General features: G+C 53.5%; 8 protein-coding genes across 8 annotated transcripts; 4 read left to right on the top strand and 4 right to left on the bottom strand.

Moving 5' to 3' along the window:
- Positions 1 to 651: 651 nt before the first annotated feature.
- Positions 652 to 1,833, bottom strand: PV08_05886 (uncharacterized protein; the record flags this gene model as incomplete). Its single annotated transcript, XM_016380225.1, has 1 exon — positions 652 to 1,833. One exon carries the CDS (start codon positions 1,831 to 1,833, stop codon positions 652 to 654), a length of 1,182 nt encoding a protein of 393 aa, XP_016236052.1.
- A 915-nt stretch (positions 1,834 to 2,748) lies between these two features.
- On the bottom strand, positions 2,749 to 4,174 carry PV08_05885 (uncharacterized protein; the record flags this gene model as incomplete). The annotated part of the gene is made up of 2 exons (XM_016380224.1): positions 2,749 to 4,049; positions 4,108 to 4,174. 2 exons carry the CDS (start codon positions 4,172 to 4,174, stop codon positions 2,749 to 2,751), a joined length of 1,368 nt encoding a protein of 455 aa, XP_016236051.1.
- Positions 4,175 to 4,697: 523 nt separating this feature from the next.
- PV08_05884 (uncharacterized protein) lies at positions 4,698 to 6,889 on the bottom strand (the record flags this gene model as incomplete). The annotated part of the gene is made up of 3 exons (XM_016380223.1): positions 4,698 to 4,836; positions 4,982 to 5,105; positions 5,173 to 6,889. 3 exons carry the CDS (start codon positions 6,887 to 6,889, stop codon positions 4,698 to 4,700), a joined length of 1,980 nt encoding a protein of 659 aa, XP_016236050.1.
- A 1,230-nt stretch (positions 6,890 to 8,119) lies between these two features.
- On the top strand, positions 8,120 to 9,028 carry PV08_05883 (uncharacterized protein; the record flags this gene model as incomplete). Its single annotated transcript, XM_016380222.1, has 1 exon — positions 8,120 to 9,028. One exon carries the CDS (start codon positions 8,120 to 8,122, stop codon positions 9,026 to 9,028), a length of 909 nt encoding a protein of 302 aa, XP_016236049.1.
- Positions 9,029 to 9,903: 875 nt separating this feature from the next.
- Positions 9,904 to 11,841, top strand: PV08_05882 (uncharacterized protein; the record flags this gene model as incomplete). The annotated part of the gene is made up of 5 exons (XM_016380221.1): positions 9,904 to 10,142; positions 10,203 to 10,457; positions 10,528 to 11,105; positions 11,161 to 11,265; positions 11,327 to 11,841. The coding sequence occupies 5 exons, from the start codon at positions 9,904 to 9,906 to the stop codon at positions 11,839 to 11,841; spliced, it is 1,692 nt and encodes a 563-aa protein (XP_016236048.1).
- A 503-nt stretch (positions 11,842 to 12,344) lies between these two features.
- Positions 12,345 to 14,084, top strand: PV08_05881 (uncharacterized protein; the record flags this gene model as incomplete). Its single annotated transcript, XM_016380220.1, has 1 exon — positions 12,345 to 14,084. One exon carries the CDS (start codon positions 12,345 to 12,347, stop codon positions 14,082 to 14,084), a length of 1,740 nt encoding a protein of 579 aa, XP_016236047.1.
- A 1,082-nt stretch (positions 14,085 to 15,166) lies between these two features.
- On the top strand, positions 15,167 to 15,964 carry PV08_05880 (uncharacterized protein; the record flags this gene model as incomplete). Its single annotated transcript, XM_016380219.1, has 1 exon — positions 15,167 to 15,964. One exon carries the CDS (start codon positions 15,167 to 15,169, stop codon positions 15,962 to 15,964), a length of 798 nt encoding a protein of 265 aa, XP_016236046.1.
- Positions 15,965 to 16,017: 53 nt separating this feature from the next.
- Positions 16,018 to 17,309, bottom strand: PV08_05879 (uncharacterized protein; the record flags this gene model as incomplete). The annotated part of the gene is made up of 2 exons (XM_016380218.1): positions 16,018 to 16,892; positions 16,988 to 17,309. 2 exons carry the CDS (start codon positions 17,307 to 17,309, stop codon positions 16,018 to 16,020), a joined length of 1,197 nt encoding a protein of 398 aa, XP_016236045.1.
- Between the last annotated feature and the right edge of the window lie 139 nt (positions 17,310 to 17,448).

The following is a 17,448-nucleotide window of genomic DNA, read 5'->3' as shown; positions in this document are numbered from 1 at the left end:
ATCCAAGCTATCGATGGGTCCTTTCTCCGAAGGTGCGTCCCTAGCCCTGGCTAGGCCAGGCATTTTTATCCGTTATCTCTCCGTCATCTTGATTGTTTGTTTTCCCTCTTGACCCACCGTATCCTATATGCACTTGACTCCGTAGATCCATCCACGTCAATTTGTTGACTTCTCTCTCCTGAAACAAAAAAAATCCCAAGAACGCCCATCGCTATGCCGAAAGATGCAAGATGATGTCCAGTGTGTCATGGAAACAAATACCCTTCCATGTGAGAAATGGGCCGCATTACATTTCTCACGCTCGACTCCTAACTGCCGACCATGTCCTTTTCATGATGAGTTTCGTAATTTCCCCTTACTCTTCACCGCCATGTGGCGACGTCGATGCCGATGCGCAAGTTTTGGTTTGTTGTGTTGCCCTCCGGACTCCAGAAAAAAAAGTTTCACAACAGGGCAGATATTCTTCCCGCCAAATCAACAACTCATCCCATGCGAGCTAGGTCGTCGTTAGAGGTATGCCAAAGGTATGTCGTGTGTCGGGTGTCGTGTCGCATATCCAGATGCACAGTTGCAAATACCGATCCCAAGTCCAACATTTGCCAATCATTAATGTTGATGGTGTTCGTCCGACAACTCCTCAGCGTGAATCGCTCAATCCAACAAGCCTCCCCCATTCAAATTGATGCCACCAAAAGTCCATTTCCCTGCCGCCCAGATCCACGCTCCGAGTTTGGGTGTCTCGCCCGACCGGACGTCGTCGCCAAGTTGTACAACGCCAGCAAACGTGCTCTGACTCAGACTGCTGCTGCTCTTTTTCGTGTCTCGCGGAGGCGGCGCAACCCGTCCCACTGGGTCCGTCACCCCGTTCAATTTATCCACCGAGTCAATGGCCGGGCCTTGGTCGAAGAAGTCCACCAGCGTGAACGTCGGAACCCGACCATACTCCGAATTACACTGTGACAAGGTTCCTCCGAGACTGCCCACGCTATTGCCGGCGCCGTTGGTCACGTTGATCTTGTCCACGTCTGGCGTCTCGATGTCAAACGCCCCGGTACTGTACAGGAAGTGGTTGACGAGAGGCATGCGATTGCTGGAGATTGCAGCCTGCACGTTGTTCTTCAGCGAGCTCGGCCGGTCGGGTTCGCACGTGAAGTCGCTCGAGTTTGTGTTGTCAAAGGGATTCTCGAAGATGAATGTGAACTCATCCATCATGTAGCTGGTCGTGGCGTTGAGCTCGGGATCCGTGAGGTTCCAACTCGCGACAAAGGTCATCAGTCGTTTCCCGCCGGCGATGATCTCCTGCAACGTGGGCCATGTCTCTGGGGGTGTGGTGATCGAGGATGGCACGTACGCTTGGTCCACGATGTCGGCGTCGAGAAACTCGGCGTGGAGTTCTGCAGGCCTGGCATTGTCCGAGTTGACGAGCAGAACAGTCACAACTTCATTCGGGTTGTTGTCGAGCCAGGTCTTGATCGTCTTGAGCCAATCTGACAATAGCCCCGCGTCGAGCAGTTCGCACGATGTGTGGCACAGGTGCCATTGTGAGTTTGTCCTGTGAACCTGGGCGGATACTAGGCGGACGCCCGCAGACAGCTGCACAGTCGTGTTGTAGTACTGGTTTCCCGAGGTAGAGAAGCCCGTCGAGGCATCGCGAACGAAGGGGGAGTCGTGGGCGCCGAGGTGGACCACCGAGTTGTACGGTTTCGAGCAAAGGTCTGGAGAGTTGTTGCAGGCTTGTGCGCGCGAGGACAGGCTGTGAGAGGATACGGAGGCAGCCGAAGCCAGGCTGAGAAGAGAGAGTAGGGAAGTCGACAATAGAGACCGTAGACCCATCTTTCAATCCAATATGAGCGTTTGTTTGTCCAACTTCTTTCTGATTGTGTATGCCAACACTCTTTGTACGTATGGTGGGGGAGAGTGTTTGACGACGGCAAGTGAATGGAAAAGATGCACCAGTTGACGGAAAGCAAGAGATCAAGCACGAGACAATACAGAGACAAGAGAGTGATCAAGAATGAAGGCCAGCTCCAGATGGTACAAAGAATAAAACACGAGGCGTTTAAGGTCCGGCTGAGAGTGAGTGAGAGTGTCCTGGGGCTGATGGAGAAAACCACAGGCCGCGTGGACGCACCGACGCAGGCTGAGAACGAGGCGAAGTTCGCGGAGAGAACAGACCCCAGAGACACCAATAGCGCCGTCGAAACAGCCTCCAGCGGATCTTCAGGCCTGAAACACCAGCAAGTGGTTGGCGGCGTGGATCATACAAGGCTTGGACAGGCTGTTGTTGCCCAGAGCACTGCCTCAATTCACCACATCAACGAGAGCGTAAGCCTTGGATCCATCCATGCCATTAAACGAGAAGTGATTTTAAATAGCACACACAGAGCAGTGTATACAGACTGCGGCATATGCACACAGACACACACATACCCCCTTCTGAACACCGGGTGAGACACAGCATTCCCCCAGAGTACAGAGCACGGAGTCCAAACAACAGTCTGGGGAAGAAGCAGCGGAATGATCTTCTCGCTCTTCTGGCTTCACGAGCAAACACTCTCTATTGATCCTTGAATTCATTTTTGTACTATGCAAATCGGATGCGCTGCTGAACTTTTCGCATTTAGACCCTTTTTCTGTACGCGACCCAAATGACTGATCCAAGATAGACAGAAGATGTAAATCAAGACAACAGCCAAAATGAAACCAACCACCATCGTCTCGTCTCCTCTTCTCGCTCCAACCTCATCTTCATCCTCTCCGCGTCATCTTCTTCTCCTGCTTCTTTCTCTGCTTCTCGTTCTCTCGGTCCAGGAACTTCCGCTGCTCTTCGGCAGTCATGCCCTTCAGCTTGCGATCCCGCTCCTCCTTCTTGATCTTGTCAGCTGCTCGAAGTCGCTCCTCTTCCGCCTCTTTATCGCTGATCTTCTTCAACTTGGTCTTCTCCTCCTCGCGAATGGCGTTGATCTTGCGCATCACCTCCGGTCGGAGTTTGGCAGAGCCGACCAAGAAATCCGGCAGCCGCAAGAATGCTTGGAAGATCGGCAATGTGGGAAGATAATTACCATCGGCAGGAAGTCTCAGGCACAGGTTCAGGCGCTTTCTGGGAGTCGTCTCGTTGAGCGTGGTGGGCTTGTCGGTAGGTTGATCAGTGACGATCAGATAGTCAAAGAGGTCTCCGGCCTTTTCCACGGCATCAATCAGTTCCTTGGTCAGCATCAAGTCTGTGACCTCGCCAGTCTCGCTCATAACGGTCACCCAGTTCGGGAGCTTGGGATTGTCCTTGGTGAAGGTGAGAGACAGATCGTAGCGCTCGTCGCGCAGCTTCCGCATGGCCATTTTATTCACAATGGCAAACACAAAGGCGTCATAGTTCGAATTGCCCACAGCTTTGGCCTTGCCTGCCTCTTCGGACCCAGGCACAGCGGGTGGGACAAACTCCTTCTCTTTGCCGCCGAAGGTGTAAATGACAGCCTCCATCCGTTCTGGTTTGGGCTTGACAGATTCGGCAATCATGCCGGCGATTTCCTCCGCGACCATCATCATCGGGTTCATCCTTCGCTTCAAGAAGATCGTGGCGTCCAGGAATGCAATGTTCTGTCGTCCGGTAGCGTAGGTCTGGTATTCCCAAGCCGCCTTCTCCTTGAGCAGGTCCTCGGTGACGTTGTCGCCGGGCAATTTCGCGCTCGCGCTCAAGAGACTATCCCCTTGGACGCCTTCGGCATAAGGGGTCATCTTGGGCACTGATCCGAAGCCGACCAAGGCAAATTCTCTCTCCAAAACCGGTGCATGTGCGGCCATCCACTTCTTTGCCTTCTTCGAGTTACGCCGAGTGCCCCAAAAATGAATCAGCAGAACCAGAAGCATTATCGGAATCAAGACCCCTTCCATCACGAAATCCGACAGCTGCGTCCTCTCCCACACACGGTACCATTTCGTGTAGACCACAGGAGCGCCTTGGGCTCCAGTTGGCAGTGCCGCCTGCGCATCGGCTGGGGAGACGGGGATGGATGCCGGTGTCGGTTCAGGTGCGGCTGCAAAGTCTGCAAAGTCTACATCAGACAATGTTAGTGCATGGTCGGTCTGAATAGCGATGGAGGATGAACAAACCGGCGTCATCGGCCACGACGGGAGCCTGCGATGGCTTTCCGCCAGCAAAGTTCCTGATGAAATCCATGGCTGCAAAACCCGTGTCCAGTCTAGATGCAACTTAATGATCCAGGACTGCAGGAAACGGTAGTACTCAAAGTATCCTTGGGTGACTGCTGGTGGTCGCAAAAGGATCAAGCTTGAGACGGGGCTGGATGCGACGCCAGCACAAGAGCTCTATCGTTGCCCTCCCCACAATCTCGCACTAATTAAACGTGGCCAAGATTCCCATCTAATCTAATCAAAGCCCCGAGTGTGCGCAAAAGGACGGAGTTAGGAATATAGGTTACTCCGTACCGCGGTGCGGCATAGGCAGATACCTTAGATATGCTTTGAGGGAGTCATGAGTTCCAAGCAAACTTGATAGCTACCACTGAACGATGCTAAGTCTCCGTTAAAAAGCCTATACTGAATGGCTACCCTGAATGGCAGCCCTTCCCTTTTGCATGATCTGTTCGCACCATCAGGCACCACGCTTCCCAGCACCAAGATGCTTCCTCAGACCCTTCTCGCATTTCACTCGCAATGCTGGCTGGTGCCGCAAAATCTGACTAGCCGCTCACGACTCTCTCTAGGTTGATGGCCGCGCTCACAAAAGCCAGATGACTGAATGCCTGAGGTGTGTTTCCCAGTTGTTCGCCGCTGAGCGCGATTTCCTCACTCAGCATCCCGACATGATTTCTGAAATTCCTGCGAGGGTGTCAATAATACTGCGCGTCCAAACAAACTCCGCCAACAAATTGACAGCATGATAGCTCTCTGGGGAGTTGCCAGACTCAGTGTTGCTTAGGTCCGACCAACCGAGTCTCTAGAACTTTTGGGACAAGGTACTTACGAAATAGTCTCGAACATTGCATCCGCTATCCCCAGGTATTTCTTGTTGTACTTGCCGGCCCGGACGAGAGCTTCGATGAGCCATAATGTACACATGACGAATGTACCCTCGCGTCCACCGACACCTGTATATGGTCAGATTCGCGTACGAAAGAGGCAGCAGAAGTCTATCCCAAGGACCACGACACTTACCGTCATCGCTCTTCTCATGATCGTAGCGGAACACAAAACCGGCAGAAGTGAGGCCTCCTTTCTCGGGAGTTCGAAGGATTGCGTCCAAGGTGCCCACGAATTGGGGATCATTTGGCGAGATGAAGAACACCAAAGGTGCAATCAAGACGGCCGAGTCGAGTACATCCTTTGATTCATAACTTTGCACAAAGCAGTTCATGTCGTAGTTGAACCCTTTCTCCATGACTTGTTCGTAGATTTGGTCCCGAGTGCGCAACCACTTGTCGCGGTTTGGGCACGGAAAGTTGCGCTTGTGAACTAGCCTGAGTGCGCGGTCCACCGCAACCCATAACATCATCTTTGAATATACATATTGCTGCTTCTTGCCTCGAACTTCCCAGATCGACATGTCGGGCTCATTCCAAATCTCGCAGACAAAGTCGGTTAGGAAGCGGATATCCAGCCATTGCGCATACGAAATTTGCTTGCCGTGTTTGTTGTACAGGTAGATGCTGTCCATCAGTTCGCCATAAATATCAAGTTGGACATGGCCAGTCGCCGCGTTGCCGATCCGAACCGGTCTGCTGTCTTTGTATCCGGAGAGATGGTTCAGTTCAAGCTCGGGCAGAGACGTTTCGCCGTCGATGGTGAACATTAGCGGCAGGTGGAACATGCTTGAATCGCCGGACTCTTTTGCCTTGCGCCACTCTGCAATGCGTGCAAAGATGAAGTTGATATACGCCTCTGCTTCGTCGGGGAATCCCATCTTGAGGAAGACGTATATAGTGAAGCTGGAATCGCGGATCCAAGAGTAGCGGTAATCCCAGTTGCGTCGCCCGCCGATATCTTCTGGCAGAGAGAACGTCGGCGCGGCGACGATAGCGCCCGTCGGATCAAAGGTCAGTAATTTGAGAATGAGCATGCTGCGCTCTACCTCTTGCTGGAAGCGTCCGCGATGGGTGCAAGATCTTATCCAACTCGTCCAGTACTCGAACGTGTCGTGGTCGAGGCCCTTGATCAGATCACAAGTGAGATGAGGCTTGACATGACTATTGCACATAATCATGTATATTTCCTGCCCTTCTTGAAGCTCGAATGTGGCACGGAGTTTGTCCTCGACGCCCTTGTGATTTTTCGCTGATTGGAACATGACCGGGGTCGTCTCCAGAGGGCGGTCCTTTGTACAGTATGAAACATAAAATTCAGGAACGTCGACGGAAGCCTCATCTCCCTCAGGAATCCAGGTTAGGCACTGGTGATATGCGCCGTCTTCTGCCTTCACATCGGAGCCACTCATGAAGCCTGCTTTCGAGGCATAGTCGGGTCGTGGCCGAAGCTCGATATCAATAGACATGCGGCCCCTGACACAGTCGAGTTTACGGACCAATGTCGAACCGCTCCATTCCTCGCGCAGGACCTTGTTGTGCTTCGAGAGGGCGAAGAAGTCGGTAAGGTCGACCACCCCTTCCTCGGCAATCCACTTCGTCTGCAGGATGTTGGTAGCGGCACGGTAGTTTTGCTTGCACACTGTGCTGTTCCGTGGCGAGATACTCCAGTGTCCTCCGCCGCCTTTGCTGGTGTCCAGGAGTCTTCCGAAGATCGAAGGAGAATCAAACTGAGGCCAGCACATGAAGTCGATGCTGCCATTTTTCCCTACAAGAGCACATGTTCGCATGTCACCAATAAGGCCATAGTCTTCGATCTGGAGAGTATGGCCTTCAACAAGCCTTTCACCCATGTCTGACTTTGGCTGCGACGAAGGCTGGAGAAATCTGGAGTTGTAAGCAGGAAACTGACCGTCGAAGGCCGGAACAGGAGCACCCAAGACGGCCGACGGAGGAGAGGTCAAAGAAGACGAGATGAGACAGATGAAATAAGGATAAAGAAACCCCCCTAACAGCACGAATTCGTGTTCCGTCGAAGTTCACACAATCACGAGGTCTTACGAATCCAGGAAAAGGCGAGATGACTAAGAGAGGGAAATCGAGGTAGCGTGCACCTGCGAAAGAGGTTTCTTTTCTTTATTTGTACCACTGAGACGTGCAGCAACTTGTCTGCCGTCTTACCAGAAAGCATGAAGTCATTCATCGTCTGAGTCGGTGTTGTTCTCCTGGCGCAGTTCGCTTCCCCCGCACGTGACCATTCCGGAAGATTGTGATTCCGGCGGATCGTATTGCGCATTGAGGCACAAGACGCTCCCGAATTCTGGCATCACAGCTTCAGAGTTCTTTTGGTTGAGCCCTCCAACACCAACCTGGGCTGAGACAGCCTGCAACAGAAAGGGAGTGACAGATGGCATTGCAACGGAGCAGGAACAAGGGTGCTCCAGCGAGAACTTTTTGAAGTGTCAAGAGTTCAACCGGTGAGCGCAAAACCCCCCTGACCTTGCGCCGCAGGTCCCTCTGGATACGACTAGACTATCCGTACATGGCGGTAAGGCTGAACCCGACATACCAGGGATGTGGCCTGGCAGACCAGGCACTGGTGTGCAAGTCCTCAAAGGCAATTGAAGCTTCCGAGGAAGCAGATACAGCCTCAGGTTCAGTCAGGCTTGGAATGGCCTTGATCTCTGCCCGGGAGTTGTCTGCTTGAAACATTGCCAGACGAGCAGAACATCAGCCACAATTCTCTGCACCCCTTTTCACCTTGGCATCTCGGCCACTCCTCCAGTCAGCGCTTATACCGACATGACTCCAATCGAAGCGGCAATGGTTTGTATTACGTCTACCCTCGTCGTCCACTCACATCCGGCTTTCAAAGTCAACAACCCCAGCAAGTCCTGCTTCAGAGCATTCCCCCCTGGAGGGCGTAATGCGAGATCTAGAAGCAAGTAGGACACCGAGCTAGCACTAGGCAGTGCCCTTGCACTACATTTAGTCATGGGTAGCCGTCGTACGCTTCGCTGCTCGATCAGCGGTCCTCTGCCAGTTCCCATTCTCAGCGCACAAGCTTTACTATGATTCTCGCTATGTCTCCCGAGGCTTCACTTCAAATGCTTCGATATGCATTGATGCCTTTGTTGCTTGGTCTTGCAAGATCGCAGACGTCCTATGAGTCAATCTACACTCTCGACGCATTCTCACAACAGCAGAGCTGTGTACAGAGCTGCTTCGTCGGAGGGTATGCTGATATCGACTGCTTCTCGGACGTCCTAGGGTCGGCACTCGGTTGTCCAAACTCACCATGCAGCAAAACCTTCGCCGCGGTTGATAACTGCTATTGTCGAGGAGATCTCCAGACAGCGGCTTATGACTTCCTCTCAAGCTGCATCGACGAAACATGCAGCGTAGGCGACAACGCTGTGAATCTTGCGAATGCTGCTAGCATTTATTCTGGTTACTGTACACAGAGGGGATTCACCGCTCTTGCAGCGCAGAACACGGCAACCACCACAACAGGCTCTTCGGATGGCGATTTACAAGCTGCGCAACCAAGTTCCAGAACGGGTAGCACATCCTCACCTGTGGCAACCGGTTCAACAGGATCCTCGTCTTCCAGTCCCTCCTCGTCTGCATCCTCGTCCGGCACGAGCCCCTTGACCATTGCTCTGGCAGTCGTCGGGTCTGTCGCTGGTATTGCCATCCTGGCCGCTGGCTATGCGTTCTTGAAAATCAGGCAGAGAAGGAATGTACCATATCAGGGGCCTGTGAGCCTGACGCCATGGCTAGACAATCCCTCTTCTCAAAAGATGCGGTTCGATGGCGCATCAACCGAGATAGACGTCTATCCAAACGAATCTGCATCTCAAATTGGTCTCCCCACGAACATGGGACCATCGTACCCACACTACCCAGTTCCTCCCAGTGCCATCTCGTCAAATCGTCCTGGACACAATCAGTCCACGGTCGGCCCTGGGTTTAACTACCATCGGCACTGAAACGAGTGTCTTTGACAAAACAGATGAAAGATTCTGATGTACTTATGACGACTCACGACACTGGGCAGAGCCACAGTTACCTGGAGACGTGTGCATGGATCTACTGATGTCATGTAGAATTGAGATGGGCGATGACTGAGAACTGTGTGTGATTTCGGATTCTATCACGCTGCCTCTGTATGTGCATCTCGAAAGCAACCTCTTTGACATAGAATTTGTAGCCTTTAGATCGCTCGGAACGAGTTCTGGGATAACGCCGACGTATGTCACGTCTCGTCGACCTTACCCCCCATTAACGAGTCTAGCCGCCGCGTTGGTACGGAAGGGTACACCAAGCTCAATTGATAGCGACTACGATCGTGGGGTGGCCCAAGGCCATTGGATCGTTAACGTATGCGTTGTTGTTGCTTCTGCTCAGATGTCCCGGACGAGAGCGTTCTGGGCCCGTCTCTAGCCCCTTTTTTAAGCGAATCTGTTTCCGGATGCGCAGAGTCATCACACTCTGTGCCTCTGGCCCGAAATACCTCTGGGCCAAGTCAGTGTGGCTTAATTTAATCTCGTATTTGGAGTCGGCCTTGCCAGTGCCTATGTTACACAACCTGACTCTCCCTCGCAATTGGATCTCAAGTAGCGAACGCCCCGTGTGACAATGTCTCAATGGATGCGTTCCCCTTTCGCCAAATGCTGGTTCCCTGAGAGGTCGCAGCGGCTTTGGCCGAAGCTGCGACTGGTTTCAAGCAGCAGGGAGAAACCACTGAGTCTTCCGTGATTTCATTGCAACAGACAGAGACAACATTGCTTTATCACTGCCGAGTGAACCTCTGCGCGCTCTTCATTGCCCCTGATCGTTGCTGAAGCCTCTCAAAATCGCCCTGATGCTAGAACAAGATCACGATGTCGGCGGCGCAGTTCCTGGAAACGAGACTGACAACAGTCTCGATGTCCGAGGGTTATGCCTGCTGTCGCTCGATGGGGGAGGGGTTAGAGGGCTTTCTACACTGTATATTCTGCGTGCTTTAATGCAGAGACTCAACGATGAGCGTCGAGAAGCGAAGTTGGGTAGTGTCAAGCCTTGTGAAATATTCGATCTCATTGGCGGCACAAGCACTGGAGGGTGAGTTTGTCACTGGGGAACCCATTATTGTCAACTCTGCGTTAATGCTTGTGATTCCAGTCTGATCGCTATCATGCTTGGTCGACTCGAGATGAGCGTTGATGAATGCATCGATGCGTACAAAGAGCTCATGAAGACTGTCTTTGAGAAGAAGAAGAATCGCTTTGCCATTGGTATCTTCGGGCAGATCAAGTCGCGCTTTTCCTCCAAGACCCTCGAGAAAGCAGTCAAAGGGGTGATCAAGAAGCGAGGGATTCCAGTCGACGAATCCTTTTGCGTCAAGGCCGACGACGAGGAGTCACGGAAATGCAGAGTGTAAGTGCAGCAAGCCCTCGGCTCCTAAGAGGATAAGAGGATCAAGGAAGGACTGACTTCCGCCCATCAGTTTCGTCTGCTGCAAGGCTCAAGAAACGAACTATATTGCCCACTTGAGGAGCTATCCTCTCAAAGGTGTGCATGAAGAACCAGCCACAATTTGGGAAGCCGCTCTAGCGACTTCAGCAGCGACGAGCTTTTTTGATCCGGTACAAATCGGGGATCGTCTGTACGTCGATGGAGCTCTGGGGGCCAACAATCCAGCGAGTGAAGTTGAAAAAGAGGCAAACGACATCTGGTGCGAGGTCACCGGCAAACTTGAGCCACTTGTGAAATGCTTCATCTCGGTCGGCACGGGCAACGGAGGCATCAACCCCATCAGCGACCAAGCGTGGAAGTTCTTGACCGAGAACCTCAAGAAAGTAGCCACCGACACCCGCGAGACCGAGGAGGCAGTCTCAAGTCGATGGAGAGGGCACTGGAACAAGCGATACTTTCGCTTCAACGTGCACCAAGGACTTCAAGAGGTCGGCTTGGCCGAGTATAAGCATGGAGGACTGATTAATGCCGCAACGGCTGCATACTTGGAAAGCCAGGACACAAAGCCTCGGCTACTCGCCTGTGTAACAAATCTCAGAGGCAAGAAATGTACGCCTCGTCGAACCTCTTGATGTCAAGTTGGCATTTCGTGCTTACTATGCAGATCCTCCAAATCAAGCATTCCAACTCGAACGAGCACAGTGTCAGGCTCAGGAAGATAGGGCAAGCACTCAGAACGCGCCCAATGTCATTACTGCGACTGAGATTTGTGAGCATTGACACCTACAGAAGAGGTCTTTTTTGAACAGAGAACCTAATACTCCGTTAAGCTGAATTGATCGACCGAGCCAACATGAACCTGAAGAGGCCTCGAGACGCCATCACCCACACAGACCTCATCAACGCCTACAATGACTTTGTACAGGTCCTACATGCCAAGCGTGAACGCCCATCGCCTCCGGTGAAGCCGAAAGAGTTCGCCTACCTGTACAACAAACTGATGTCGACATGCCTCGCTCTCAGTCACTTTCTGAACTTCACCCCAGCACAGCGGATGGCGTACGTTAACGATGCTGATAGATTCGCGAAGCGAGCCTTGGAGTATGCGATCAAATCCGGGAACAACGACAGGGTCATCCAGATGGAGTTCTACCTTGCATGTGTCAAAGCGAGAAATATCCAGTTGAGAACTGATTCCGCGGATTTTGAGAGCCCAACAGCCTCAGAACGGGAAGACGTTGCGGAGTCGGTGTCAGTTGCGTGGGGCTTGTTGCGAAGTGTCGAAAACCTAGACCTAACGGTGTATGATGCCATGGCCAAGGAGACGCTGAATCAGTTGAGATGAGTCGAGGAGAAAGTGTTAGAAGGCTTGTCGGAAGTCCTTTCCTGTGGTTCTGCGTGTAGGCCAGAGCAATTCCGGCTCTCTCAGAGAGGCCTACTGTGTCCTCCCGCTCAACTCACCATAGATAGGAACTTGTCAAGCGTCAGAAAAGCAGTTTTGAAGGACATCTCACGTTGGTGAAAGCATGAACGTGAATGACGAGGCTCACCAGGCTGAGGCTCTGGAGCGACTTTAAGGACTTTGCCAACACACACTCCGACGTAAATGCGCCGCCGGAGTACGGTATATGCACAAACCCCCCACCGTACAAACACCACACTGAGCGTGCGGCTGTCACCAATTAATTCAGCCATGATGTCGCGAGCTGGACGAGATGCCCTCGTGCCTTCCATCTCTCGTACTCATGCATCGATCTAATCAAGCACCATGATACACTAAATGCAGTGATAATCATTCATTACTATCTTCCACCTCCAAAACATCCCAAAGTTCATGGGTCTGGCACAATGCCTTCCGCGTCTCCGTCGCCGATGAAACGGCCGTCTCTGAACGAACGCACCCTGTCCACCCAGTCCTTGTCCTCCTCTGGCAAACAAGCCACAGGTCACAAAGTTCACCGCCCGCAGAAGGTCACTAGACATTCAAGAAACGTATCTCACGGGAAAGGTCTGAGCAAGCTGGGTCGAAATCACTCGACCGCAGCCATTCTGACCGATCATCACCACCACCGCAAAAAGTCCAGCGGGACCACACCACCTCAGAGCCCAAAGACTCCTCTCGTGAAGCGAAACAGTTCTCATGCCGCTTTGCCGAAAAATCAATCTCACGGAAACCTTCGAAAGAACCAGTCCGCAAATGCATTGGCGCGCAATCTCTCACACCCAGCCCTAAAGAAGATTGGTCTTGCTCCAGCACCCAAGCAGAAGACCAAGAAAAAGGATGGAGTTTTTCAGCTGGGAGATCATTCCTCGGATGAAGAGGAGGCAGAATGGGAGGACTCCAACACGCAGTCGCCGGAAATGACTAGGAACAATTCCAAGACATCTACACCTCTGAAAGTCGGTACTCCCGATGACGAAGAAGTCACAGACAATGGCATGGAAGCGAGTATGGCTCGCCACACGCGAAGAACTTCCTCTCCGCCTGCTCCTTCGTTACGAACAAACAATAGATCGGCGCCGAATCTGAGAAAAGACTCCAACATGTCCCCGCCTCAACTGGCTCCTGATCCTGCTCTCCTCCACCAACAGCACCGCGCATCTCGAGCTCCGCCGGCAATGTCGACAGTATCTGCTCTCGCAGGACCCAGTCAACTACTACGGAGTGAATCCTCGAAGTCCTTTACTCATATAACTCATGGTGAAGCGGCCTCGACACATACTCTCCCGGGCATGTCTGGGTCCGGACAGGCTGCAGCCTCGTCATCTGCCGATGGCGGTGTTTCTCATTTCCTGTCTGAAAGCGCAGCTCCCTCACGCCAGCAAGTGATTGACGAATCTGACGACGACTCTCCGTCGACATTTATGGACAACTACAAACCGCAACCTTCGGAATCTCCCGAGAAGACGAGGACACTGCACAAAGTCCGGTTACCAACCCACCCATCCAGGACACAGCAGAAGCTTGAGTTGCAACGACGGGAAATTATGCGCGCAAGTGCGGCGACTCCGACGACACCCCCTGCACATGGCATGGGTCTCAGTATTGGTTCGTCGACTTCGTTGCATAGCCGGACCAGCTCCAGAAATCGGAACAGATCTTTAGCTGGTGGACGAGGTCTGGCAGGCGACCTGAAAGCGATCCAAAAGGACTATGAGAGTGCAGTCAAACAGATCACCGTAGTGAGGAAGTTTCGAAGTCCGATCATCGAAAGTATGCTTAGACTGAAGGAAGACAATGCTCTACCTGCCGAACTGGGCCAAGGTTCGTCTGCCATTCCCACCTCGAAGAGTAGGCCAGCAAGCCGGCGTGGGCCCGGCACAACCACTATCAACGGGCGAAGTCTCGAGGACAAGAAGCCCGCACTGGTGTCTCGGAGCAGCCATCGTACTAGTCAGAGCGGAAGAGTTCACTTCCAGCGACAAAGCAGTCACGAGAACATCGGAGTGACGCCCTCTCAAGGCAGTCCGGACGACGATGGACGGGATGACGAGCACGGGCTCAGCCCAGAAGAGGCCTTGCTCCGACGCATATGGGAAAGCCGGGGGTTTTACGAGGCTGGGGATGTGGCGCCACCTTCTCGGTGAAGGAGGGGTTGTTTCCACCCACGGCATAGCTTCCATTTCTTTCTGACGATGAATGATCATTATTGACACGACGTTGTACGGCTTGCGTTCAAGCGAGATGGGGCTGCGTTTACGATTAAAGAGCCCGAGAAGGCACATGGGAACGACCGGACTACGGTCTTAATTAGTGGGTTGTATGGGGTACAGCAGCGGTCAGTACACAAAACTTCGATAGCTCGGCGAGACCAGTAGCAAACATGTGCTATGTGGGTATGCAGGATGTTTCAGGACCAGGTTTTCTATATGGCCCGATCGTACTCGTAGACCTCGTGTGAGCAACTGCCCATCACCGCATCTCTGTGGTGTTGTCTCCCCGTCTCATACTCCGTATCGCAACGGGGATCGTCCAGGTCAGTCTCAACCATTGAACAAGAGGCACAGTCGGTCCTATTGGACGTACGCGTACCTACTGTAGTCTGTCGTAGGTACCACAGCACGTTGCGTCCTCCACTGGGTACCTTGAGCTCCCATGCTTTGCGCTAATACTAGCTCGTCGTTAGTCTGCTTTTTGCCGTTGTACTTTTGCTCAAACCTCGAGGCCCCGACGCCGTGATTTGCCAGTTCGTCAATTTCAGCCAGACTCTGATACCCGCAAAGACCCAATGCCAACTCTTTTTTCGCTCGCGCGCTCTCTCTCTCTCTCCCTCTCTCTCGACTGAGGCGGTGTCAAGCCTTTTTGTCGCGCCAGGCAAGCCCCGGATTGCTAGTCCAGATCGACCCCGTTAGGCCCCCGAGTTTGTCTCTGGCCTGATAATCCTCAAGTCTGAAAATGCGTACATTTTGCCACAACTAGCTTTGACCTGATTGTGACCCTTTCCCTGTTTTCATTCTTCTGCATGAACCAAGTATATATTGCCCTCTCTTGCGTCCCCTCTTTATCCTCGAGGAATACCCTCTCTCTCTCTGTGTCTCTGTCTCTGTCTCTGTCCCAGGCCTGGTCCCTTGATTTCATCAACTCCCCCAATCAGATTTCCCGTGACTACTTTACTATCACCACGTTGACGTTTCCTTGAGGATTTCCTGTGCTGTCCTCGACCGGTAACATGTCTTCCTTCATTCCACCACCTTCTCCCTCGTACTCAACCTTCCCATCCCCCCGGGTAACGGAGGATTCTGACGAGGATAAAATCAACCCTACCATCGAGATTCCGGGGTCAGACGGCAGCAACGCCGGCGACAACGACAATACTATGGGCACTACCAGTCCTTCCCGGTCTCCCTCATTCGTACAACCCATCACATTCTCCACCGTCATCGAAAACGACCATAACACCATCAACCGCTTCGCAGGGCGTCTGACACGAGCCAAGACCGCCTCCGACCGCGCACACCTGTTGCGAGAAGTCACTTGGCGCCTCGTCCGCCACGACGTCTCCGAGGACCTGGTCATGCGTCCCGCGTTCATCGCCCAGCTCGGCGAACAAGGCGAGCACATGGCCGAACATGACCGGGCGGACCACGACCGGGCAAAGAACGAGCTCCTCGCTTTGTTTGCAGACGGACCCAGTGCACCCCACTTCGCCACGGTGCTCGATCGGCTGTTTGCCGAGTTGCTCGAGCACATGCGCCTGGAGAGCGGCGAGCAGATCCCGGCACTGGAGCGGATGCTCGATCTCCACGAGAGCCAGCGTCTCGGCAAGGAGTACATTCGGACACAGTCTCTGACCCCCGAGTTGGAGTTGGCCGACGAGCGGGGCGTCAAGGTGAGGGTGTGGAAGGACGTCGAAGATTACGCGAGAACCGACCTGGCGAGGTTCAAGGAGATTTACGCGAGGATGTGTGAAGAGCAGAACAGGAACGGACGGCCGAGACCGACAAATGGGAAACATCATAAATTATAAGGGGGTTCAGTGGTGGTTGATTGTCCGGACTCCCATGACACGTCAGTGAGACGCTACCAATCAGGAATCAACAGATTACTCCTCGAACTGTCCTCATCCAGCACCTTCCTCGCCGCCTCCCTACCACAGACCGGCAACCTCTCGACTTCCTGTTCTCTCCCTGCCTCGACCGTCTTGAACGTCTTGGGGATCAGCTTGGGATCGATCAGGCCGACCTGCACCAGCACAGAGGCCTGGTCCCAGTGGACGTGCTCTTGGAACAACTTCCCGCCTCGCATGCACACCACACTCACCAGGACCACCTCGACTTTCTTCTCCGTCGGCGGGACGCCGGGCAACATCCACGGGATCTCGGTGGTGTGCGTAAACCTGACAAACATTTCGTCCACGACCCGATCTACCCCGACGGTGCGGCTGAGCAGCCTCATCGACAGATCAGGGGGGTTGTTGGGGATGAAGAACTCGTCGTAGAACCGGTGGAGTTCGTCGTATCCCATCCCGCCGGTCATGGTGGGCACGTGGTTCACGTACGGCTGCGCCACCATGGTCGCCATGGTCTTTTGGGCGTCTTTCTCGGCGAACTCGAGACGCGTGTGGTTCTCCCACAGAGCTTCGAGGTCAGGGCCTCCCATGTCGAAGGCCTCGCGGAGCAGTCCCAGCGTGCGCGTCCAGGAGAGCGAGGCGGCGATCTTGTCGAACTCTTCGAGGTCGTGCTCGGCGAAGCCAGGACGCGTGTTCGGGTAGCGGTACGATGGGTGGCGGGTGCCGAACTTCTGCGAGCTTGCCAGGTGAATCAGCACGCCGAGCGTCGGGGGGAAGTTTGTTGTGGACCTTGGCATGTAGGGCGGGTAGTATGCGACGACGGCGACCAGTTTGGGCATGGGTTTCATGCACGCTTCGAGGACGTGGGCTGCTGCGTCGCCGTACGCTAAACAACGACAACAAAGTCCGGATGTCAGTCCTCGGATCCTATTACATACCTACGGTGGCTATTCGGAGCGTTGCGTTTCCTCGGGCACGTACCTACAATGGCATATTTCTCGCCCAGTTCAAGCGGATCCTGTAGATGCTGCAGCTTGGCCATGTAGTCGGCCTTGTTCCCGTCATAGGCGACGTAACTCAGCTGGAAGCCTTCTTCGTGGAAATATGAGATGATGGTCGGGTCGAAGTCGTCCGTGTCGCTGGTCAAGACGACTCGAGGTACCGTCGTGTTCCAGCTGAGGCGGACGGCCCGACTCCCCCCGCCCCTGATCCGTCGACGGACATGGTCTTTGAGTCGGCCAGAGTCGCCGGGCACGGTGTCGATGTCGATGATGGGTTTACCGCCTAATTCGACCCGGACCATGATTCCAAGGGCTTGTTGTGAAAGCCGGCCGTTAGTATGTCAACGTATGTGTCTGTACGGCGCTCTGTGTGGTGGCGTAGAGGTGTGGGTGGTTATGTTGGTGCTGGACCTTGCGAGGTAGGGTGGAATGGTCCGCGGT

Source organism: Exophiala spinifera (assembly GCF_000836115.1).
Source record: "Exophiala spinifera strain CBS 89968 unplaced genomic scaffold supercont1.4, whole genome shotgun sequence".
Lineage (NCBI taxonomy): Eukaryota > Fungi > Ascomycota > Eurotiomycetes > Chaetothyriales > Herpotrichiellaceae > Exophiala > Exophiala spinifera.
Note: the sequence above shows the minus strand (reverse complement) of the source record. Positions and strands in the feature narration are given on the sequence as shown.